Genomic DNA, 22,317 nt, shown 5'->3' with positions numbered 1-22,317 from the left:
TGTCAGTCTTTGGTGACCTATTGGGCTTCAAATGTTTTGGACTGTAGTTCCCATCAGCCCCAGCTAGCATGGCATCAATTGCAGAATATAACATTTTAAAATAAGGCTACAGTCCTATATTCAGTTATGTGAGTGTAAGTCCCATTGACCTCAATGAGATTTACCTCTGAGTGGACATGTCCAGGATGATTGCACAGTAAATATTATCCAAAGTTAGCTTTTGCTAACACATTCCAAAGTATTCTGATGACAATTTGTAGACGTTATTTTAATTTTGTATACTTCCCTTAATATTCTACGCTACTTTGCATTCATCCATTCATTTATGAAGCTCTAAATTATATTTAATACACCTTACATTTTGTGCTACAAAACACCTTTGAAGATTCAGGAGGTCAAGGCTGCAACTCTCCACATATTTAGGCTGCTTAAAATTCACTGATTTCAGTTAAATTGAAGCAGCTTAAATTAATCAGAATGGAGGGAAAGTGTGTATTTTGAACTATTTCTTTATATTTTCCCCAACTCATCGCTTTGTAAGGTTGATGTTACAATATTTCTACTTCTAGCAATTATTTATTTATTAGACTTATATCCCACCCATCCTCCCAATAGGAGCCCAGGGCAGCAATTATTGTGAACCTCATGATAATTTGGAACTAATTGGAATTACTGAATCAGAGTTTTGGTAAATAAAAGCAAGCGTCACATCTTTTATGACTGCACCATAAGCCTTGAGTCTGCCTGGCTATTTATGATTTGGTTGGTAAGATAATTATGACCCTTCCTGTACTGAGGTAGCTTGATCGCTGTGCTCATGGTATTGGTAACCTCAAGAATGGATAACTGCAATGAGCTGTATGTAGGGCTGCCCTCAGCCTTAACCTAGAAGCTGCAGCTGGAGTAGGGGCTGGCTCGTCCCTTATCTCTGTGGTCCTCAGATGGGGCACTGCTGGGAGTGTCAAATGCCCCAGATCTGCACTTAGTTTGTACTAGAAACTAGGCTTTTAGTCTTGCAGCTCCAGCCCCCTGGAATCAGTTACCAGCTGAAACTAGACAGATGCCTAATGCCTTGATGTTTCAGTGGCTACTGAAGGTATTTTTGTTTAAGAAGGTTTTCCTTGAAGTGTGACTCAGTCGTTTTATGAAATATTAATTCTACATTTGTAGAAGTATTGTACATCACTTCAATAGCTTCCGGCTATGAAGCAGTTCATAAGTCTGTAAGATAAATAAATAAAATGTCACCACCCGTTGGCTTTTTGCTACCTAGGTAAGTAGTGTTAGCTTGCTGCTTTGCACGACATCCCCAGCAGTCTGTACTATTGCATTATTACCTACTGCAAGGATTGTCTGTTGCTGGAGTGACAATGCCTTGTGGCTGTGTGTGTGTGTGTGTGGTGGAATGGCAGTGTATTGTTAGCTGGATGAATATCTGAAAGGCACCAGTTGACATTCAGCTGCCAGCCTACGGCACATATTTTGATCATCAGACCGTTGCAGGGATTTGTATGACAAGAGCTTTGAAAATGTTCTGCTGTTTTGCAGACTTCTGAACCTCACACCATTCTTCTTCAGGCATAGTTGTTCACAACAATAAAATTAAGGAATAAAGTCAATTTTATGCCTGGGTTTGGTCACCTTGAAATACTTGAAAGGTTTGGAGAACTAGGATGTATCGAATCTTTGTTATTAATAAATGCATCGTATCTAATATCAATGGTTGCATTAAAAGTAAATCCACTGCCATATATTTAGATACCTCCTAATGTTGATGTCCCCATATTATTCCTTTAATTATCCTATTTTGTTTTGCTTTCACACTGGACATCCACAGGAAAGATCTTTTAAGTAGCTTTTGCCAATGTGGTGCCCTCCAGGTGTTTCAAACTACAACTCCCATCAGCCCCAGCTGCCGTGTGGCTGGTCTACAGCTTGTAATGTTCCTGGTCTAAAAGCTTGCAAAGCCTGGTCTAAAAGCTTGTAATGTTTATGATCGACTGTTTATTTCAACAAAAGATGTTTTTTCACATAATGTCTCTCATTCTAGTATACCCATTTGACTCGGCAATGGTATCAGTGTCCTCTGTGCGTGATAGTTTGGCAGTGTACTGTTAGTTAGCTGTTGTTCATCTTCCAGTAACTAAAGACACTTCCATATTATCACATGACCGTGCGTCGTCGTTTACGAAATGCTGTACATTTGTCTCTATGGGAGAGGACCATAACAGCCATCGCTGTGTAAGCCCACCAGCGTATCTGTGAAAGTTGCTGTCAAAATGTGCCCTAGATGGTAATTGTATTTCTGTTCAAGCTGGTGGCTTTTAGGCATTTGCTGTCACCCTTTCCAACTTTCCCTAGTTGCTTGACTCATCTCTTTCAGACTGACTTGTCTGCAGAAGGGAATTTATTGCTGGATGGTAAAAAGGAAGAAAGGAATGGCAGTACCTTCAGCTGTGGCAGGGGTGGGGAACATATGTGGCCCTCTAGGCCTCTCTGTCTGGCCCTTGAGGTTCTCAAGAGGCAATGCTCCCTCTATGGGCCACATCCCTTTCCCCAGCCCTCACTGCCCCTCTTTTGCACCCCGAGTGTTTTTGCTGGGCTAGAACGTATCCTTGAGCTCTGATAATACCTCTTGCTTTCCTGAATGGCGGTTAGATGATGCTGTGTGAAACTAACTTACCATACAAAGGCAACTTGTATATTAGTTGCTCCACCTATTTTTTCATCTGGTCCCCACTCTCCATTGGCATGTGGCCCTTGGAAGGGAATGTGGACCTTGGGCTGAGCCCGGTTTGCACCTTTGTACACCAGTGAACTAAGGGCAATGAAACAGGCTGGACAATGGCTAGAGTGCAAGTGCTGAAAAAAGGCTGTGCCAGAGGGTACCATCTGTGGCCATTTCTGGATAGCCTGACCACTGTTGTCTATGCACTGGTAACCTCCAGGCTGGATAACTGTAATGCCCTCTGTGTGGGGTTGTCCTTTAATGGACCTTTAGTATAATGGCACCTACCCTTTGGAATTCCCTCTCCTTAAATATTAGACAGGCACCATTTCTGTTATCTTTTCAGCACCAACTGAAGACCTCCCTCTTTCAACAAGCCTTTTAAGTAGAGACCTTTCCCAGTCTGCATCTGTGTTGGAGTTGCTTTCTAATATGTTTTTAAAGCTTTTAAAAAGATGTTTTAATACGTTTTTAAAGATGTAATATATTTTAAAGTGTGTTTTTTATGAAGTTTTAGAATGTTTTTAGTGCTTTTGTTTGCTGCCCTGGGTTCCTACTGTAGGAAGGGCGGGATATAAATCTAATAAATAAAAAAATAAGATAAATAAGAGGTTTGCACACCTGCATTAGAAGCAGGGGCTCAGTCCTTGCTGTTGTGAAAAATCTGCTTCTTCTGCATTTGTTCTCAGTCTGGTTCCTGCAGCTTTGCTTTATAATGCTAAAGCCTGGATGTGAACCAGTTGCATCACTTCATCATAATGCCATGTGTATTCCAGTGGGTTATCATCAACTAAGTCTTACTCAGAGTAGATTCACTGAAATGAACCTAAGTTAATCATGTCCATTAACTTTAATGGGTCTACTCTGAGCAGGGCAAGCACTGATACCCCAGTGTAATCACTGGAATTTTGGGAGGAGGCTTCCTTGTCTTGTCCTTTCCATTGTCTCATCTGTGGAGCACAGGGCTTTATAAGGACCATTTTGACACATAAAGCTTTAATCCACTATCAGTCTGCAATGGGAATATCTAGAACCGGTCTTGGTTACAATATACATTGTTTCTCTTCTGCATTCTAGCCTGTGTGAACACTTCACACATGCACAAACCGTGTAAGAGAGACTCAATGCAATGGCATGCTGAAGCACCCAAAGGGAGGTTCAGATGATCTTCTCCTTGCATTGAAAGAACCTGTGGAGGGCAAGCCCTACTGCCATGCTCCCTTGACACTTGCATGCTCAAACTACTCCAGAAAGAGCTCTACTCACAAGTCAGGCCATGCACATAGTGACCCTCCTTACAAGGAGGACCTCCCCAAAATCTGGGTTCTTTCTCATGTGAAGGAGTTCTACATATTATTTATTTATTCGATTTATTTCAGCTCATTTGGGTGTGGGTGTGTTGTCGTATGAACCTTCCTCGAAACAGACTATTTCAGCAAGCAGGTTCTGTGAATGCAAATGTGAGACAAGCTTTACAACTTTGTCCTAGCTGTATTATGATGTGACATTGAGCAATTGCGACTTCATCTGCTCAGACAGTATGGGGTGGAAATGAATCTTCAACCCCCCCGAGTTTAACATAATTCCAAATAATTCTTACCTATGCAGGGCAACTCTGACACGGAGCTGCTTGGGGGAAACACGTCGCAGGTGGAGAATCAAGGATTTCCAATAACTGAGGTACAGATGAGGGGTGGTTATTTTGTATGGGCCCCACAATATGATGTGTTGGTCATGTCCCATTTTCTATATAAAACAAAGTAAAGAGACAATATCTTCCTTTTTCTGAGTATGTAGAGAAGAGAATTTACCAATGGTCAAACTTTTCATAGTCTTGCACCAGTATTTATGGGTTGTATCCAATGCAACTCCTACTCAGAGTAGACCCACTGAAATGAATAGTCATGACTAACTTAGTTCCATTTTTTCAATAGGCCTACTCAGAGTAAAGCTTAATTGGACAGAACCCATTGAATTAAATGTGTGAAAGTGGAGTTGAGGCCTGCAGAGCGTTGAGGAAGCTATTGAGCTCATTGCAACAGCTTCATCAAAGGCAGCACTTCTTACTTGCCCTTTAGAAATAAATGGTATCTATTCACTTGTATGGGATATATAGTAAAGGATGCCTCTGGGGATATCGCTAGAATGGAAACTAAACCAGTTCTCTGTACTTGGGGCCCTCAACCATTAAGAATCAAATCAGCTCCTGTGTGGTTTTCATCCAGAATTCTGTTTCATGGGCACACTGGAGCAGGAATTTGGAACCTCAGGTCTGCGGCCAAATGTGGCCCTTTAGACCTATCTGTCTGGCCCTTGGGACTCTCCCCAGCTGAGTGCGTATAGAAACAAGTCTACTGTACAAATGTAAAATGACTGTTCATTGCTCCACCCACTTTTGCAGTCCCCACCACTGACATGTGGCCCAGAAGTGTTGCCTAGAACGGAATGTGGCTCCCAGTCTGAAAAAGATTCCCTGGCCCTGCACTAGAATGTGACACAATGTTGGGAACTGACTTATATTGTATACAAGTGAGACATACAAGAAGATATTGAAGTGTGGAGTGCTCTTGTTCAGAGATCCAGTAGGCAGCCATGCCTTTTTAAAGAATATTTCATCCTCAACCCCCATCTGTTTTCCATCCTCCCCATTCCATGCCCACTGAGCATGCTTTGACCTCATCACCCATCCCATTTTTCCCCTGAATTTTTTTTGTACTTCTGTAAGTACAACCTTGGAATTCCCCCAAGCGTGTTGATGCGTCCCTCTAAGGCCACTCTGGGCTCCTACTGGGAGGAAAGGTGGGATATAAATCGAATAAATAAATAAATAACACAGGATGTAGGAGAGGTATAACTTTTGCCCTTTTAACTTCAATAGTAATCTCCCAGAATGCTCTTGGTATGCTCAATCGTGCATAATCTGTATTGTAGTATATGTGCAGTGTAATAGAACTTTTTTGGGGGGCAAATCATTGTATTAAAAATAACACCACCAAACAGATTTGGCTTATTCTTTCTCTTTTTAAAAATAAAACATCTTCATAAAAACTATTCACATTTTTTGTTGTTCTTCCCACACATACAATGGAGCATGCATTGCCTGCTGTTGTTGATGCAAAGCTAGACTTATTCAGCCTTTTTCAGTTTTAAACAGAATGATTCAATGGCAGGGCGATTTCTCACTGAACTTTCATTATTTGGCAAATGGTGTTTGAAGTAACTTGATGGGAATTAAAGGATACCGTATGAATTAGTTTAGGGCAGAGATGGGGAACATGTGGCTCTGCAGATGAGACTACAACTCCCATCATCCCAAACCATTGGCTATGCTGGCTGGAGCTAATGGGAGGTGTAGTCCAATATCTGGAGGGCCTCGGGTTCCCCATTTGTGGTTTAGGGATAGGCAACTGGAAACAAGCCTTAAATCGTCCTCCAAGGCTTACCTGGCCTGCAATGTAGCTTCCAGGCCTAAAGAGTCATCTGTTGCATATCTCAGCTGCTTTCTATTGTTTAAGCCAGGGTTTCCCAAACTGTGATCCATGGACCACCAGTGGTCCACGAGCTTCATTCTGGTGGTCCATGCCATGTCTGCATTAAATACTCACATTGATTTTTAATTGTATTTTTATTGCTGCTTTTATTTCTTATATTGTTATTTTATATGCAATATAAGAAATAAAAGAAGCAATAAAAATACAATTTAAAATAATAAAGAATCTAGCACAGTGCATTACAATTGCTACAACAGGTAGAAAATTCATAAAGTGGTCTGCTAAGGCTCTCAGCAATTTTTAAGTGGTCCATGTGGAAAAAAAAGTTTGGGAACCAGTGGTGTAAGCCAACAGTTCTCAAACATCTTGATACATGGACCACTTGAACATTTATGAGGGCCTCGGTGGACCACTTAAACTATTTTTGTTTTGTAAATCAAAGCACATAACTCATATTTTAATAATCATAGCCCTGCCTTTTAATGTGATGAATGCACCTATTTTTGTGAGCAAGATTCTGTGAAGCTGGGTGTAATCTTTGTCAGCTTTAGCCTAAGGTCATGTTCAGCATTTGTCTTGCTTCTGTATTTGGACTTGAGAGTGGCAAGTGATGAAAAAAATCCCATTTTGAGTCAGCACCATGTGATGAAAATCACAGGCCTTATGCCAGGGCCTTGTTAGCCTGTTCAGTAATCTGGGCCCAGTCAAAATGGCCTTGATCTCCATTGTCAGGAAAAGATATATAAATGAAGTGCAGGGCCTGCTACATATACTCTTAACTGTTCTGCAATCTTTTCATGGGCCACCTGAATTATATTCATAAACACCAGTGGTCTATGGACAACAGTTTGAGAACCTCTGGTTTAAGCCAAGATATAGGCAAAAAGCTCTTTAATCCTTAACTCCCTATTATGAAAAGCAACAGATGCTTAGCAGAGCCCTTTCCTCCTGTGTTTTTTGCCAGCTCATTAAAAAAAGCAGCCAAAGAGTTTAACGTCATTTACAGGTATCCTTTTCAATTGGCAACCAGAGAGGCCAATCTCAATGTAATGCTGAACTGTAATTAAGCACAATGAGAAAGCATCTGAGGTTGAGTGCTCCCCTCTCCTCCTTCGGTGCAGGTGTGAGGAGATACTTGGAAGCATCTGCTTCCTGATTTAAACTAACTGGAGTTTATTGTTGCATTTAAGCTGGGTAGAAGTCAGGCTACTTTAAACTATAGTTTTTTACAAGACAGGATTGTAAGCCACAGTTTGATCTCAGCTTGTTTTCAATAAACCATAGTTTAAGCCAGGCTTCCCCAATCTGGTGCCCTCCAGATGATGTTGGACTGCAACTCCCTTCATCCCTGACCATTGGCCATACTGGTGGGAGTTGTAATCCGAAACATTTGGAGGGTACCAGGCTGGGGAAGGCCAGTTTAAGCTAACCAGAGTTCCCTCAAGTTTGATGTACCAAGAAATTGTGGAACCTTTTCCCCCCACTTTAAACTGACCAATCTCCTCACAGCCACACCAGAGGAAGAGAGAGAGGGCTGAGTCCTTAAATCTGAGGCTCACTGCTTCTCATTCCTATAGTGCTCAACCATGGTTTAGTGTTAATGTGCCAGATGGACCACAGCCTCCAAACTGAAAACATTCTATTATGCTTCAAGTATGCTGTCCACTTCCCCACAAAGCACCAGCGTTTCAATCTGCTGTTACATTTAATCAGTGCTTTTTCTTTTTAATAAGCATTTTTATTGTTTATTTAATGGTTGAAATCTACTCTGATTAGCTTTGATCTAGCCAATCAGTGCTGTGCACAGCTGGCTCTGAGAGAAGAGATGCTTCATGATAGACACAATGGCCAGCCAATCAGCGCTGTGTATTTCCAGTGTCTGTCCTAAATTAGAAAAGAACCTCTTCCTTGGAAAAAGGCTGTATGTGTGTCAATTATGAATGAATGCCATTATCATCATATTCTCTCTCTTTATATGACAACACCTCACGATCATGTTGTAAAGAATACTAACCTTTGGTTGTTTCTAAACAGTCAGTGCTTAAGTGCAGTTAGCACACACCCTGAAGATTTTCAGATGTACTGTTTGTTGCCTTGATTGAAACCATGAGCTATATCGCAAACACTTATAAATGCTGAGAAACTATTTTCAAAGACTTCTCCTAGTATGTTACTTGCATTATTCCCAGTGGCTACCCCAGACCCAGGAATATTCAAAGTCAGCAAAAGTCCAATAAAGCCATTGGAAATAGTGTAGTAATCTGCTGTCAGAGCACCAAGGAAATGGATCTTCAGGGAAGCAAGTTAACTATGCTGAACACAGATAATTTTGAGCAAGGAAACAAACCAGATTTCTGAAAGGTCCCTTTGCTGATCCCTAATGTATTTAATTTTTGTGGGTAAACAGAATCACGCTTCTTGCAGACCTCTCCCTTCTCTTTCAGTATGCATTAACCAGATAATGCCAGTCTTAAAATAAGATATCATTAACCTGATGCCAACCACACACTCTTACAGGGAACATATCCAGGGCTCAGTTGGGTAAAGTGCATAGAACATAAATCCTTCTCTTTGCTTCACCTGTGCTCAGAAGGTTTAATAGCTGGTCCTAAATGGAAGAGTTTTCTGTGAAAGGATACCATGAATCTAACCAGCACTAAGAAAAACCCACTGATTGTCCAGCTTTTACCAATATTGAGCAGGAATGTACTCAGGCTGTGCAGAGATGCTTCCTTATAGCATTCACACAGCACTGTGGCTTCCTCAGAGGTCTTCTCTCTTTTTCACAATGATCTGCCTAATTAGAGCAGCTACATCTGGCTTTATGCTTTCTAAGGGCTCTTCAGGTCTCCAGAACTTCACGACTTTGCCTTCAGGGCTGACAAGATACTTGCAGAAGTTCCACCGAGGCTCTTTCTTGGAGGAATCTGTCAGAACAGACAACACAAGACACATTTGGACTACAAGCAGAAGGGGAACCATTCAGGATTTTAAAAAACGCATCAAAGTGCAATTGGGATCAATAGAAAGGATGTGCTGAGATTGCATCCATTGCTACACTCTTCCTCCAGCTAAATGAATACGAAACTAGAGGCTGGCAGCTAATGATCATTTCTGATCAATGTGTGTCTTCCCTATCTTTACAGCTACTGCTTGTGTTCACCTCTCCTCTTTGCTCGTTTTCTCAGTATTCCTTTCTCTATGTGATATCTTTTGCCCTTTTCATTCCCCTTCATTTCTAGAAATCGCTCCCTCTTTCTACCCTGCTTTCTGAGTTCTACCTTTCTTCTTTTGACCTGTTTCCTCCTCCTTTCTTAAGACCTGGATTCTTCTTCATTTTCCTCCTTATGCCCCTCCTTCCATACCTTTTTCTTGGATCTAAGAAATTCTGCCAAAAGCGGATGGATGTCATGACCATGGGATTGGACTCCCCTTCTTCACAGTGTGAGATAGAGGACTCATGGTCAGAAGAGCCAGCCCCAAAAGCATGTCCACCAGACATTGATGGGAACTAAAAGATGGTTCCAGTGCCCCTCTGGCCCAAGAATTTCATATTCCTTTGCTCTGACTCCATCTGACTCTGATTCCATCACAGAAGCCTCACTACAACCAGAGTCTCACCCAGTTGTGTAATGGCAAATTCAGAAGTGAAGGGACTCTTCATGATGGTCGCAGCCCCCCCCTCTACTTTTTTTTTTGCTGCTGGGTTGAGAATGAGATCCTTGCTATTGCCTTCTACCACACACAACAGACATCCCTAGGAGCCCAATAAGCATGAAAGCGGAGAGTGTTACCTACTGAAAAGAGGAAGTGTCCTTTCGCTCTGATTGGCTCCAATCAGCAGGAAAGGACAAGGAAGCATGTTAGAAGACTCTTATCAGTGGCTATCACACACCCCTTTCATGTTGATTGGCTCATAGCATGCTGAAGACACAGGGACTTTGCTGGGACCCTGCTCCCAAAAAAGTAAGGTGTCTAAGCCCATCCCCCCGAGACCCTAGACAACTACACACCTGGTCTCATCCACTAAGTAAGACTGCTGGAGTATGCTGGGACCCTTAAACTGAGGAGGCACTGTTCAGTGAAGTCACAGCTTGCAATTAAAACAGAACTGCTGCCTTATATGTAGGTTCGGGCTAAACTTCTTGTTGAAGCAAGCTCTTCTGCCTCCCCTAACCTCTGTGACATTAAGGCAGCTCAGCCAATCCACAACCTTCACTGCTGCCATAACATTCCAGAGTGCATAATATTATAAATTATCACCCTGGTTTTATAGTCACAATTGCTAATCTACTGTAATATAACTATTCTATCCATAATTCAGAGAATGGGATTCTATGATTCTTTGATTGTTAATGGGTATTAAATAGTGATCTAGAGATGTAAAATTTCTGGAAATGTTGCAGTTCTGGGAGGAAAAGCACAGCTTCCTGTGGGGGAAAAAAACTACCACTGACATTTTAAAGAAACTCTGAAAGGCAGTATTTACACGAGCAGATATGTGCATAGATCAATATATGGGAAAGTAACTGTATGGTGCCCAGCAACCTGTAGGATACCATATTGCAATCTAAGATGTAATATTTAATGTGTGTATTATTTTGTTACAGGTAATGCACACAATTATTTGCACATTACTGCAAGTGTAAGAAATGTAAAACTCAACTCAAGTTGGTGCTCCTGTTGCTCTTTTCTCTTATTTTTGAAATTCTTCTGATCAAACCTCAATCAATCACTGAAAAAATGTTTAAAATATTGAGGTATGGATGAAGCATTTATGAGATGGGAAAACATAACCCTCTTGGTCCAGAATCTCTTTTGCATTCTGGTGCTCTGATGAACATATAGAGTGTTTACCTATTTACTTCACATTTATCACTGTGCACATCGAGTATCTCCGCATGCATGCATGCATACAAAACATTTAGTTTATTTAAAAAGAGGAAAGCTAGAGTTTTGAAAATTCTGTGGAAGCTACATGGAAGTTCCTAGAGGAAGTGCTCTCTCTTGCCCACCTTTAGGGCTGATTACATTCCTAACTAACAGAATTCTTGGCCTTTTGGCTGAGATCAAGTGTAGCAGACTAACAGATTTAAAAAAATTCTGTGTCTAGGAAATCAAAGTTCTGCACTAAAAAACCTGAATTTTGCAACCTGCATAAATTATGCAAATTTAACAAGATATGCACAGAGTATCATTCTTCTGCAATGTGTACTATACTGCATTATTAATATTGTTTTTCATCATGGGAAGGAGCAAAGATGTACATAGAGCGCTGAAGTTCCACTCCCAATGCTGGAAACTTACTTAGACATCCTTTAGTTTCTGGGATTTGAACAGGCTTTGCACTTTTCAAGCACATTTTTGGAGCCTTACAGTACAATCCTAATTATGTCTCTTCAGAAGTACGTCCTATTGAATTCAATGGGGCTTGCTTCCAGTTAAGGAGGGTTAGGATTGCAGCTTAAGGACTAGAATTTTTCCTGGGTTTTTAAAAAAACAAAAGCTGAGATTCTTAGGAAGCTGAATTCTACGTCTAATACCAAATTCTGTGTATTTTCTTGTCCACTTCTCCCACCCCAAGGTAATGCTGTGCACAGCATGAGCATAAGAGAGACACATGCTTACCCATTAGAAATTTAAACGCTGGTGATGCTTCAGTTCCTAGGATCTTTATTTTGTTGAAAATGGGGAAAGTTACTCCATAATTTGATTTTGCAAAATATTCGATCTCCTGACTCGTGCCTGGCTCCATTTCCCCATATTGATTACAGGGGAAGGCCAGCACTGTGAAGTGGGATGGTCCAAACTCTCTGTGCAGTTCCTGCAGCATGATGTAATTTTTTTCTGTGTGCTGGCAGTGACTAGCCACGTTTACAACCAGAGATGCCTTCAGAGAGATGGAAAGCAGGACGATTAGAAAGAAAGAGGATGAGTGGCTGCTTATGTTGAGGTTAACAAAAAACTTTACATCTTGATCATCTCAACTATTTAAATGTAGGAAAGTTTCTGTAATAGCTTGGTGTCAGTTCAGAAAAACAACAGCCCATCTATTCAGTATTGTTTTAGCCACTGGCTGTTACAAGATAAACTGCTTCCATTGCAGGAAGGAAAAATATTGGTACCAGCAATCACAGCTTTAACACTGCTCCCTCAAGTAAAAAATCGCAGGAATTATCTCCACAACTCCGCAAAAAGGAAGCACTTTTCACTTTTAAATTTATTTCACTGAAATAAATGAGACTTAAAATTACTTAACATTGTCAATATTGGGAATAAAATCTCCAGTTGTTGTCAGTAACATACACTAAAAAAAAAAAAAGGTAAGGACTACTAAGCAAAAAATCCAAGAATCCAATTCCCCAATAGTTTGCATTTCACAATAGTTAGCCATTGGATCCTGCAGATGTTTGCAGTTTCTGTAATAAAACAGAGAATTATTTTGATGAATTATGTAAGAACTGGCCAGTTGGATCAGATCCTCTGTTGCCAATGGTCAGATGATTCTGGGAAGCTTACAGGCAACGTATGAAGGCATTACCTCTCCCCTGTTGTAGATGTTGGGACAGAGATGGGGAACCTGCAGCCCCCCAGGTGTTGCTGAACTACATCTCCCATCTTCCCTGAGCATTTTACATGCTGACTGGGTGGGTGGGAATTCAAGTCCAGCAACATCCAGAGGGCTACAGATGCCCCATCCCTGTGCTAGATGCTCATAGTGTCTGGCACTTAGAGGAACACAACCAATGAAAAAATTGCAGTACACTGATTGTTTTACTTCAAAGGCTTGGAATTCCACCCCCCTTTCTCTAACCAGTATAAATAAGTCTATATCCACTTTTCTTTTACAAACACCCCCCCCCCGCTGCAAAGGACACAAAATGTTTTTATTATGCATAAAGCATTCAATTGCTCCATGCTAGTTAAAAGATTTCAGAAACAAAAGATGTCACTTACTTTGCCTCTGTACTTCTCCAAGGAAATGGCCCTCCCTTTTGAGTCCTTCACTTCAAAGGAATAGAAGTCTTTGACTTTGGGCTTAAAGTACTTAAGTTGTAGGAGGCCCAGCATGGCGGTGAATAAAACCATAGAGAAGAAAACAATTAAAATCCTGATTTTCAGCTTTGAGCTTTTCAAAGAATACGTGGTCAGAGGCAGGGGCAGCTCCATTTTGGAGGATTTTAGGGGAAGTCTCAGCAGGCCTGGAATGTAAGGAGGAGCTGAAATACAAAACTCTCAGTAGCTGGGGGGGGGCGTGGGGGAGAGAGAGAGAGCAGAATACAGGCTGTGTTTTTTCCCGCCTAGACTGCTAAACGTTCTAGGCCACAGGGACTGGAACTGGTAAGTTTATCATCAGCTTATCACACAAAGTTGTATAAGTTGCTCTGCAACATCTTCCGGAATCTGACTTGGTGCATCATAGATCAAAGCCTGGTCTATAATGCACCAATTTGTTGCAACAACAAATACAAATTTGTGTCAGGTCCAGTTAAAAAATAAATACATTATTGTTAATAATAATAAAGTTGTTTGACACATAAGGAGTCTTCAAGTGAGTTACAACATTGAAAAGCACAAGGCATGGACTAAAATCAGAAAAAAGAATGCATAATAATAAAAGCCGTACAAGAACCTGTAAAACAAACCCAACTAAACAGCAGCAAAAAAACCCTTCATCGACAGAAAACAAAAATATCATAATTCATCAAGGGATAATAAGCCAGCCCAGCCCCCACCATCCATTCAGTTCTATCATACACAGTGAAACTCACAAAATTATTATTATTTTGCTGATCTTGAGGTAACAGCATTTACCTAATATACCTATCATAAATAGATGAAACTCAGGTTATCATACTTTGGACACATCATGAGAAGACATGATTCACTAGAAAAGACAATAATGCTGGGAAAAACAGAAGGGAGTAGAAAAAGAGGAAGACCAAACAAGAGATGGATTGATTCCATAAAGAAAGCCACAGACCTGAACTTACAAGATCTGAACAGGGTGGTTCATGACAGATGCTATTGAAGGTCACTGATTCATAGGGTCGCCATAAGTAATAATCGACTTGAAGGCACATAACAACAACAACAACATCTTAAATAGACCCGCCCAGTAAACAATTCAAAATAATTAACTAGAAACATTTGGAAGAACCCCACCCCTATTGCGTGCACTTGCTTTTTGCTCCCCTGCAATGCTATAATATGAGAAATTGCACCTCCTGAAATTCCTTCTTCCTTGCAGCAGCAGTTCCATTCTTTTTGCATCTGGTCGCCCTATGAAACTGAACACGGTCTCAAGAATAGCATGTCCAAATGCCAAGGCCCAAAGCATACAGAACGCCCTGTGATAATGCTGTATATCACGCTGACTCTAGCGCTGGACCAAGACATTTTGTTGCCTGAAGCGGAGCCCATATGACACCCCTCCAGTGCCTGGGCCAACACACGAGGGGCGTTCATACATTGAGTGTACAATTTGTGTGCCCGTGTACACAAATAGCTGAGCTGGATACAAGAAACAGCTTGCGGTGCAGAGCTGCTATGCTAGCTTCCCGATAGGTGGGTTGCAGTTGCTTACCAGGAGGGCCAAAGTGGTGGGGAGGTCAGCATGGGGGCAAACACACCATCAGAAGCACTAGATTGGCTCCATTAGTATGTCTGTACCACATAAACCACCTTGCCGCCTCCCCCCTCTCCCTCCTGGTAAATGACAGTGACCTACCTGCTGGGATGTTGCCATAGCGGCTCTGCTCCAGCGGCAGCTTCCTACATTCCTATGTGTTCGATGTAATGTTTGAGCAAGCCTTTTAAAAAGCCTTGTGGCAACATGCAACCATTTTTGCTGCCTTCTCTTCCATCTCACCCTGCTCTGTGTCAGGGCTGGTCCTTACTGACCCAATTAGGCACTGGACTAGAGTTCCCATTGTTGTGTTACTGACGCTCTTCCTCAGCCTTTACCAATAGCCTGGCACAGACATATGTAAGAGATGGCGCTCCTCACCACACTTTCTAGGGGAAGGAGCAGAAACCTGGAGCACTTAAGGGCATGCACAGTGGATACTAACGGCATCAAAAAATGAGACAATCTCAAAGATCTGCCCAAGAGGCAAAACTGGGACAGAGATTTATCAAGGCTAACTGATCAGTGGTGGAGAATCTGTGGCCATCCAGATGTTGTTGGACTCCAACTCCAATCAGCCCCAGCCAGTATGGCCAATGGTGAGGGACAATGGGAGTTGTAATCCAGCAACATCTGGAGGGCTTCGGGTTCCACACCCTTATACCAGTTGAGTGTACTACCTAGGTAAAAAGGGGAAACTGGAGACTATGCAGATGGCTTGCAGCTGCCCAGGTATTTTATTTATTTATTTATTTATTTATTTAATTTCTTAGTCACCCATCTGGCTGGTTCTCCAGCCACTCTGGGCGACGTACAAATTAGCATATCAGTGCAAGAAACATTAGAATCTGAGCCAATAATAATAATAAAATCTATCTACACATCTAATAACATAGCAATCCAGTAAACATTAAAATCTACACCAATAATAATAATAAAATCTAATCCTCCCCAAAGGCCTGCCTGAAGAGCCAGGTCTTCACGGCCCGGCCGAAACACATTATAGAGGGGGCAAGGCGGAGATCATTAGGGAGGGAGATCCACAGCATGGAGGCCACAATTGAAAAAGCCCTCTCTCTAGTCCTCACCAGTCTGGCTGTTTTCACTGATGGGATAGAGAAAAGGCTTTCTGAGGCTGATCTTGTTAAGCGGCAATTCTGATGATGCTGGAAGCGCTCCTTCAGATAGACTGGGCCGAGACTGTATAGGGATTTAAAGGTCAAAACCAACACCTTGAATTGGGCCTGGCAAGCCACTGGTAGCCAGTGTAGTTCTTTTAACACTGGAGTTATGTGATCCCGCCGGCGGCTGCATTTGATCAGGAGTGCCGCCGCATTCTGTACCAGTTGCAATTTCCGGACCGTTTTCAAGGGTAGCCCCATGTAGAGCGCATTAAAGTAGTCTAAGCGAGAGGAGACCAAGGCATGTACCACCGATGGGAGCAGATGATTGGGGAGGTAGGGGCGCAGCCTCCGTATCAGATGAAGTTGATACAGTGCTGCCTGTTGGTGTGTGAAGGAATTGCGTGTCCGGCTCCTTACAGGTGAACAGTGAGAAGCGTATAAAATCCAAACACAAGCCGAGAACTTGAGTAAGAGTCCTTTACTGTGGACATTAAAGACAGCAAAAACACAGAGAGCTCACAAGACTTGACCTGAGACCTGAGCTTCCATGGACAGTTGGGAGTCAAGAATGACCCCGAGGCTGCGGACCTGGTCTTTCAGGGGCAATCGTACCCCATTAAGCACCAGGTTGAGATCCCCTAACCTCCCCTTGTCTTCCACAAACAGTACTTCGGTTTTGCCAGGGTTCAATTTCAGCTTATTCCTTCCCATCCAGCCACTCACTGACTCCAGGCACTTGGATAGGGTTTCTACAGTCGACCTTGGTGAAGATTTAAATGAGAGATAGAGCTGCATGTCATCTGCATATTGGTGACACTGCAGCCCAAATCTCCTGATGATAGCCCCCAGCTTTATATAGGCTTTATATAGATGTTGAATAGCATGGGGGAGAGGATGGAACCCTGCAGCACCCCACAAGTGAGAGGCCAAGGGTCCGAAACCTCATCCCCCAATGCTACTCTTTGGTGCCTATCAGAGAGGAAGGAACGGAACCACTGCAGTACAGTGCCTCCTATGCCTAACCCCTCTAGGCGATCCGAAAGGATACCGTGGTCAACGGTATCAAAAGCCTCTGAGAGATCCAGGAGGACAAGGAAGGTGCATTCATCCTTATCCAACGCTCTCCTTATATCATCCACCAAGGCGACCAAGGCTGTTTCAGTCCCATGTCCAGGCCTGAAGCCAGACTGAAATGGATCCAGATAATCCACTTCCTCCAAGCGCACTTGCAACTGCTTCACTGCCACCCGTTCCACTGCCTTGCCCAAGAATGGTAAATTTGAGGTACCAGCTGTCTTCAGCCCCCTATATTAGGGGCTAGCCTCTGCAGAGATGCTTGCTATGATGTCATGCGAACCTGCCCGCTCAATCCTAATGATAGGGATCTAGAACAGGAGTGGGGAATCTATGGCCCTCCATATGTCGGATAATACTCCCATCATCCCAACTAGCGATGGAGAAGAGATTCGATTCTGTTCTCATTTAAAGCTGAATCTATCAAATTCACATTTTCTGAAACAATATGAGAAGCAAAACACAGCTATCCTTTGAAATTCTCATGTGTCCAGCTAAAACAATGTTTACAAACTGTACAATGTTTACAATACTGTATATACAGTATTGCGTAAAAGTGTGCATTAAAATGAATATAAGAGTGAAAATATCAGACAAAAATGCATTATATTAAGAGAAATTGCAAAGATCTGTGGTCATCAAAACTGCATACAAAGATGTGTTTATTAGGAGAAATTTGTACTGAAATGCTGAAGTCTGTTCATGAGGGGTTTTTTTTTTGAATGAGCAAATTGCTGCAGAAATGTGGAGAACCAAATTTGAGTTTGTAAAAATGAAAAAGTGAAAGAAGATAAATGGACAGAACTTTCCATCCCTACCCCTGACCGTTGGCCATGCTGGCTAGGCCTGTACAAGCTGGAGTCCAACAACATTTGGAGGATGTATTGGCCCGTGGGCAAGTTCAGCAGCTATATTAGCAGAATAGCTGCCTGTAGGCAAGGGGGGGATTGTTTCCCCCCCCAGCCTTAGTTCTCTAGTTTAGCATTCAGTATCTAAGCATGGGGAAGATGGTTCAAGGAACAGTCAATGAATTAGCTCAGAGTCACCTGGAGTCTAATCTGGGGTTCCTAACAAGCATTCGGTGTGATGCTCTCCCAAAGAGTGCTGTGGGATGCTGGGAAGGTGCCTCATGAAGTAGATAGCATAGATTTTAGAGCAGTTAATGCCCTGCTAGGCAATTAGGGGCATGCAGCTTATCAGTTCTTGTTATGTTGTATGATGTAGCCTTTCCCAGTAATTAATGCTTGTTTGAAGTTGCCTTGTTAATCTAAAGATTAATAGAATAGATGCAATGATTTAATGCTTCATATTAATTAATGCTTATGTAACCTTATTACTGAGCTGGTAAACATGTATGCTATAAAAAGGGGTCTGGGCTGCTTGGTTCAGTGTTCAGCCTGGTCCATGTTCGTGCAGAGTCTGGCAGCCTGTCCCATTGTGTATTGGGTACACCTGTGGGTTGAAAGCTACTCAGTAAACCCTTTGTCTCCTTTTAAGTAAACCTGCGACTCCGTCTGCCTTCTTCATCTCTCTGGTACCTTGAAAACCTGAATGCCCAGGAAGGGGGCATACAGAGGGTCACAGGTTCCTCATTCCTGGTGTACAGGCTTGTGGCTCATGGTAGGTCACCTTTCAGATCCTTTCCAGCTCCAGAATTCTGACTCCTCTAAGAGCAGTACTATGGAATAAAGAGCTCTGAATTTAGAAGTTAAGATTTCTACTCAGTGTTGTTACTGGATGACTTCAGGCCACTGTATCTCAGCCTGCCATAACTGTCTTGTCGGAGGTAATAATATTTGCATTCATTATAGTGTTCTTATACTGAGTATGTATGTGAAGCATCTTGAGCAGTTCAAAACAGGCTTGTTTGGTTACCCTGGATCCAACCTACTATCTGTGTATGTCTGCTTAGAAGTAAGGCTCATTAAGTTCAAAGAGACTTATGCCCAGGTAAGTGGGTATAGGATTACAGCCAAAGTCAGTTGCACTTAATTCCCACTGAGATCAATGGGACTTGAACCCAGACTGACTTTTCACATTTATTTCAGTGGGATCTAAGTGCAACTAACTCACAGCACAATTTTATACATGCCTACTTACAAGTAACACACCCACTGCGGTAAATCAGTCTTATCGCCAGGTAAGTGTGTATTGAATTGCAGACTTAGTCTGGATCCAACCCAGAAAGAAGTATTAATTGTTGTTATTAAGTCACTGAAACCATATTTGACCCCACAAACGTCATCCATTAATTTATAGTGTGTTTAATGCACATAGGTGACAGTAAACTCTTAAATATCACTGTTATTGCTGCTTTGCTGGTTTTTGTTTTAAACAGACTCCAGGCAAGACTTCCTATTCACAGTTTAAAAGTTGCATTGTGAAGAAGCTGGCATCTCAAATTCCATTTGCTAGTAGCCCAATTTCCAGAAGGTGGCAGCAGCCATGCACCAGAAACCAAGCAGAGCAAACTTTTGCAGAGAGTCTTCCTACCTCAGATGATGGGCATGATCTGACAATGCCAGCTGGGAAAATCATGACGATTCCAGGTTAGTGTACCGTGATGGATGAAGTTCTCGAAGGAAAGGAGTTCTGCTAATCGCCACTCCATAACTTCAGACTAATAAATGCAAAAAGCATGCCAGATCTCTCCTTCCTGTTTCTTTAAGTTGAGGTCGATTACCTCTGTTCAACAATGCAACTAAAGTAAGCAAAATAGGTGATTCAAGTTGGACATTGTTTTGGTTTAAGTGAACAAGTAAAACCCCAAAAGGCAATTGCACATGATAAGGCTTAATAGACCAGGTTCCTTAAAACTTGCCTCCCCAGTCCTGTGATCGTGCTTTGAAACTTGCACATACATTCTTAAAACATTATTATTTCAAAAATATTTGAAAGACTGCCCTCTTCCCTACAGACCCTCTTGGGTGTTACGATCAGCAGAGGGGGTACTCTTGGTAGTTATGCTGCCCTCACAAGCTCGGGGGTGGGGAGAAGGCCCAGGAGAGGCACTTCTCTGTGGCAGCCCCTAAGTTGTGGAATTCCCTCCCCACAGAGATGCACCTGGCACCTTCATTATATAGTTTCCATTGTATAAAAAGACACACCATTTTACCCTGGCCTTTGACACCTGAGAGTGATATTTTCAGCACCCACCCTGTTCCTGTGATTGTAATTTGTATTAAATGTTTTTTAATACTGAATTTTAAATCGCTGTAACCCACCCTGGAATGTTATGGTGCAGAGTGGGTAAGAAAGACACTAAATAATAATAATAATAACAACAACAACAATTAGAAGCACTTCTTCAGTGAATCTGTACCAGGAAGCAAACCGTTACTTTCAATTCACTGTCATAGCTGGAACAAACTAAATTGGTACGTACAAAAGAGAGGCTGGGTGGATTTCTGAAGAATTCACACATTTTGCAAGATGAACCACAAAGCCACTGAAAGTACATCACCAAGTGTTGAAATCAGAGCTTGGAAAAGTTACTTTTTTGAACTGCAACTCCCATCAGCCCAATCCAGTGGCCATGCTGGCTGGAGCTGATGGGAGTTGTAGTTCAAAAAAGTAACTTTTCCAAGCTCTGGTTGAAATAAATGGGTATGGAGCTGTGATTTGGGCATGAGCTGGGATGCTCTAAGACATGGGTGGGAAAAATATTTCAGCTTGAGGACCACATTCTCTTGTGCGCAACCAATGGTGGGCAGGGCCAGATGCAAAAGTGGGCAGCACAATGGAGGTGACTGGTACCTTTGAATAGTTGGCTACATTCCAGCCAAGCAAGTGTCAGAGGTTTCTAAACACCCACCTACACCCACATCTCTTTGTCCAGGCAGGCACTATCAGAGTGCTGGGATACATTCCAGTCAGGCAAAAGGACTCGAGGAGGGCATGAAGCAGTGCCGGTGAGGGGTGTGGCCTGAGGAGAGAGGGTGTGGCCTAGGGAGTGCCCCAGGGGCTGGATGGAGAGGGCTGGAGAGCTGCATTCAGCCCCCAGGTCTGATGTTCACCACCCCTACGCTAATACATGACAAATTGCCTGAACACTTACTGGGTCTTCTTCTAAAGATGACACCTGTTCCTTCTAAAGCTCAGAGGCACTGTGAGAGTAGGGATGACCTGACAAATACCCATTCAGGATTTTGGTGGGGTTTTTTTTGATGAATCAACAAAGTTTGGCATGTGTAAAACTTTCTTGTGTTGGTTAAGAGACCAGAATCCATGATCGAAAGCCTTTCCATAGCCCTCAGCTGTGCTTGCAATAGCTCAGCTCCAGGATTATGGCACTTGTATTTAGGAGTGGGATGTTAGGGTAGGCTGCAGTTCATACAGAATGTACAAGCATTAAGCAAATCTGTATTGTTTTCCTCAAGGGAATTGCAACAAAATGTTGCACTATGGAATGTTCTTGTTCAGGATACTAGTCAGCCTGCCATACCCTTTTCAAGGATACTCTATTCCATTTCCCCTCCACTGCTTTCTGGGTGTTTTTTTCCTCCTCAACAGTTGTTCAGCATATCACAACCACTAAGCATCCTCATTGGGCTGGTTTGGGTCCCCCCCCAAAGCTTTTTTGTGACCCTTATAAACCTTGGGGTTTCTCTGAGCCTGCTAATACCTTCTTCTTAGTGTATAGGTGGTTTTGTTTTGGCTAAATAATGATGCACATTTGGGAAGTGAGTTCGCTATTAATAGATGGGGATTATTTACCAATTTTTGTCATACGCTGTGTATGCATCATACATTTAATGCACACACACACCCCGCAAAGAATCATGAAAACTGTAGTTTAAGAGTGCTGAGAATTGTAGCTCTGTGTGGAGTAAACTATAGTTCTCAGGATTTTTTGGGTGCTGGTGGTAGGAATGTGCTTTGAACGTGCTTTAAATGTACAGTGTGTATGCAGCCCATAGTGTATATATCATCCAGTGTCTTTTGTATTTCAGTGTCTTCTAAGATTGAAGCCCCTATCAACGAACCCACAACATTTACTGGTGCCAATAATTTGCATGAAAGATGCAAAACAAAGAAACAGGTATGTAACAAAATTTTCCTGATCATATTAAACCCATTCTCAAATGGTTTTCATAAGCATGTATTCTCTTGGACTTCCGGGAAGGGTTGCTTTGCCTGTGCTGCCTCTGAGACAAGCTCTTGTCTCAGAAGAAGCTTTTTCAGCTTTAAAATCAGTCACAACGCTCTTTTTGACTGATAAAGATTTTCTCCCGGTCAGGGAGAAACGTAGAGATTAACCATAAAGCCTGT

At 42.3% G+C, this 22,317-nt stretch overlaps 2 protein-coding genes across 2 annotated transcripts in view; one reads left to right on the top strand and one right to left on the bottom strand.

Moving 5' to 3' along the window:
- The window catches only part of CDC20B (cell division cycle 20B), a 51,385-nt gene that overhangs the window by 3,523 nt on the left and 25,545 nt on the right, over window positions 1-22,317 (top strand). Inside the window, exons 3-6 of the mRNA XM_061608520.1 lie at window positions 4,337-4,408; window positions 5,130-5,204; window positions 19,385-19,595; window positions 21,999-22,087. Of these exons, the coding sequence (XP_061464504.1) occupies window positions 4,337-4,408; window positions 5,130-5,204; window positions 19,385-19,595; window positions 21,999-22,087 (447 nt within the window). The remainder of the gene's footprint in view (window positions 1-4,336; window positions 4,409-5,129; window positions 5,205-19,384; window positions 19,596-21,998; window positions 22,088-22,317) is intronic.
- GPX8 (glutathione peroxidase 8 (putative)) lies at window positions 5,416-13,483 on the bottom strand. Its single transcript, XM_061617929.1, has 3 exons — window positions 13,177-13,483; window positions 11,848-12,109; window positions 5,416-9,146 (listed from the first exon to the last, which is right to left on the bottom strand). The coding sequence occupies exons 1-3, from the start codon at window positions 13,387-13,389 to the stop codon at window positions 8,983-8,985; spliced, it is 639 nt and encodes a 212-aa protein (XP_061473913.1). The 5' UTR covers window positions 13,390-13,483; the 3' UTR covers window positions 5,416-8,982.

The sequence above is a fragment of the Rhineura floridana genome, chromosome 1 (genome assembly GCF_030035675.1).
Source record: "Rhineura floridana isolate rRhiFlo1 chromosome 1, rRhiFlo1.hap2, whole genome shotgun sequence".
Taxonomy (NCBI): domain Eukaryota; kingdom Metazoa; phylum Chordata; class Lepidosauria; order Squamata; family Rhineuridae; genus Rhineura; species Rhineura floridana.
This window is presented reverse-complemented; position numbering and strand designations above follow the sequence as displayed.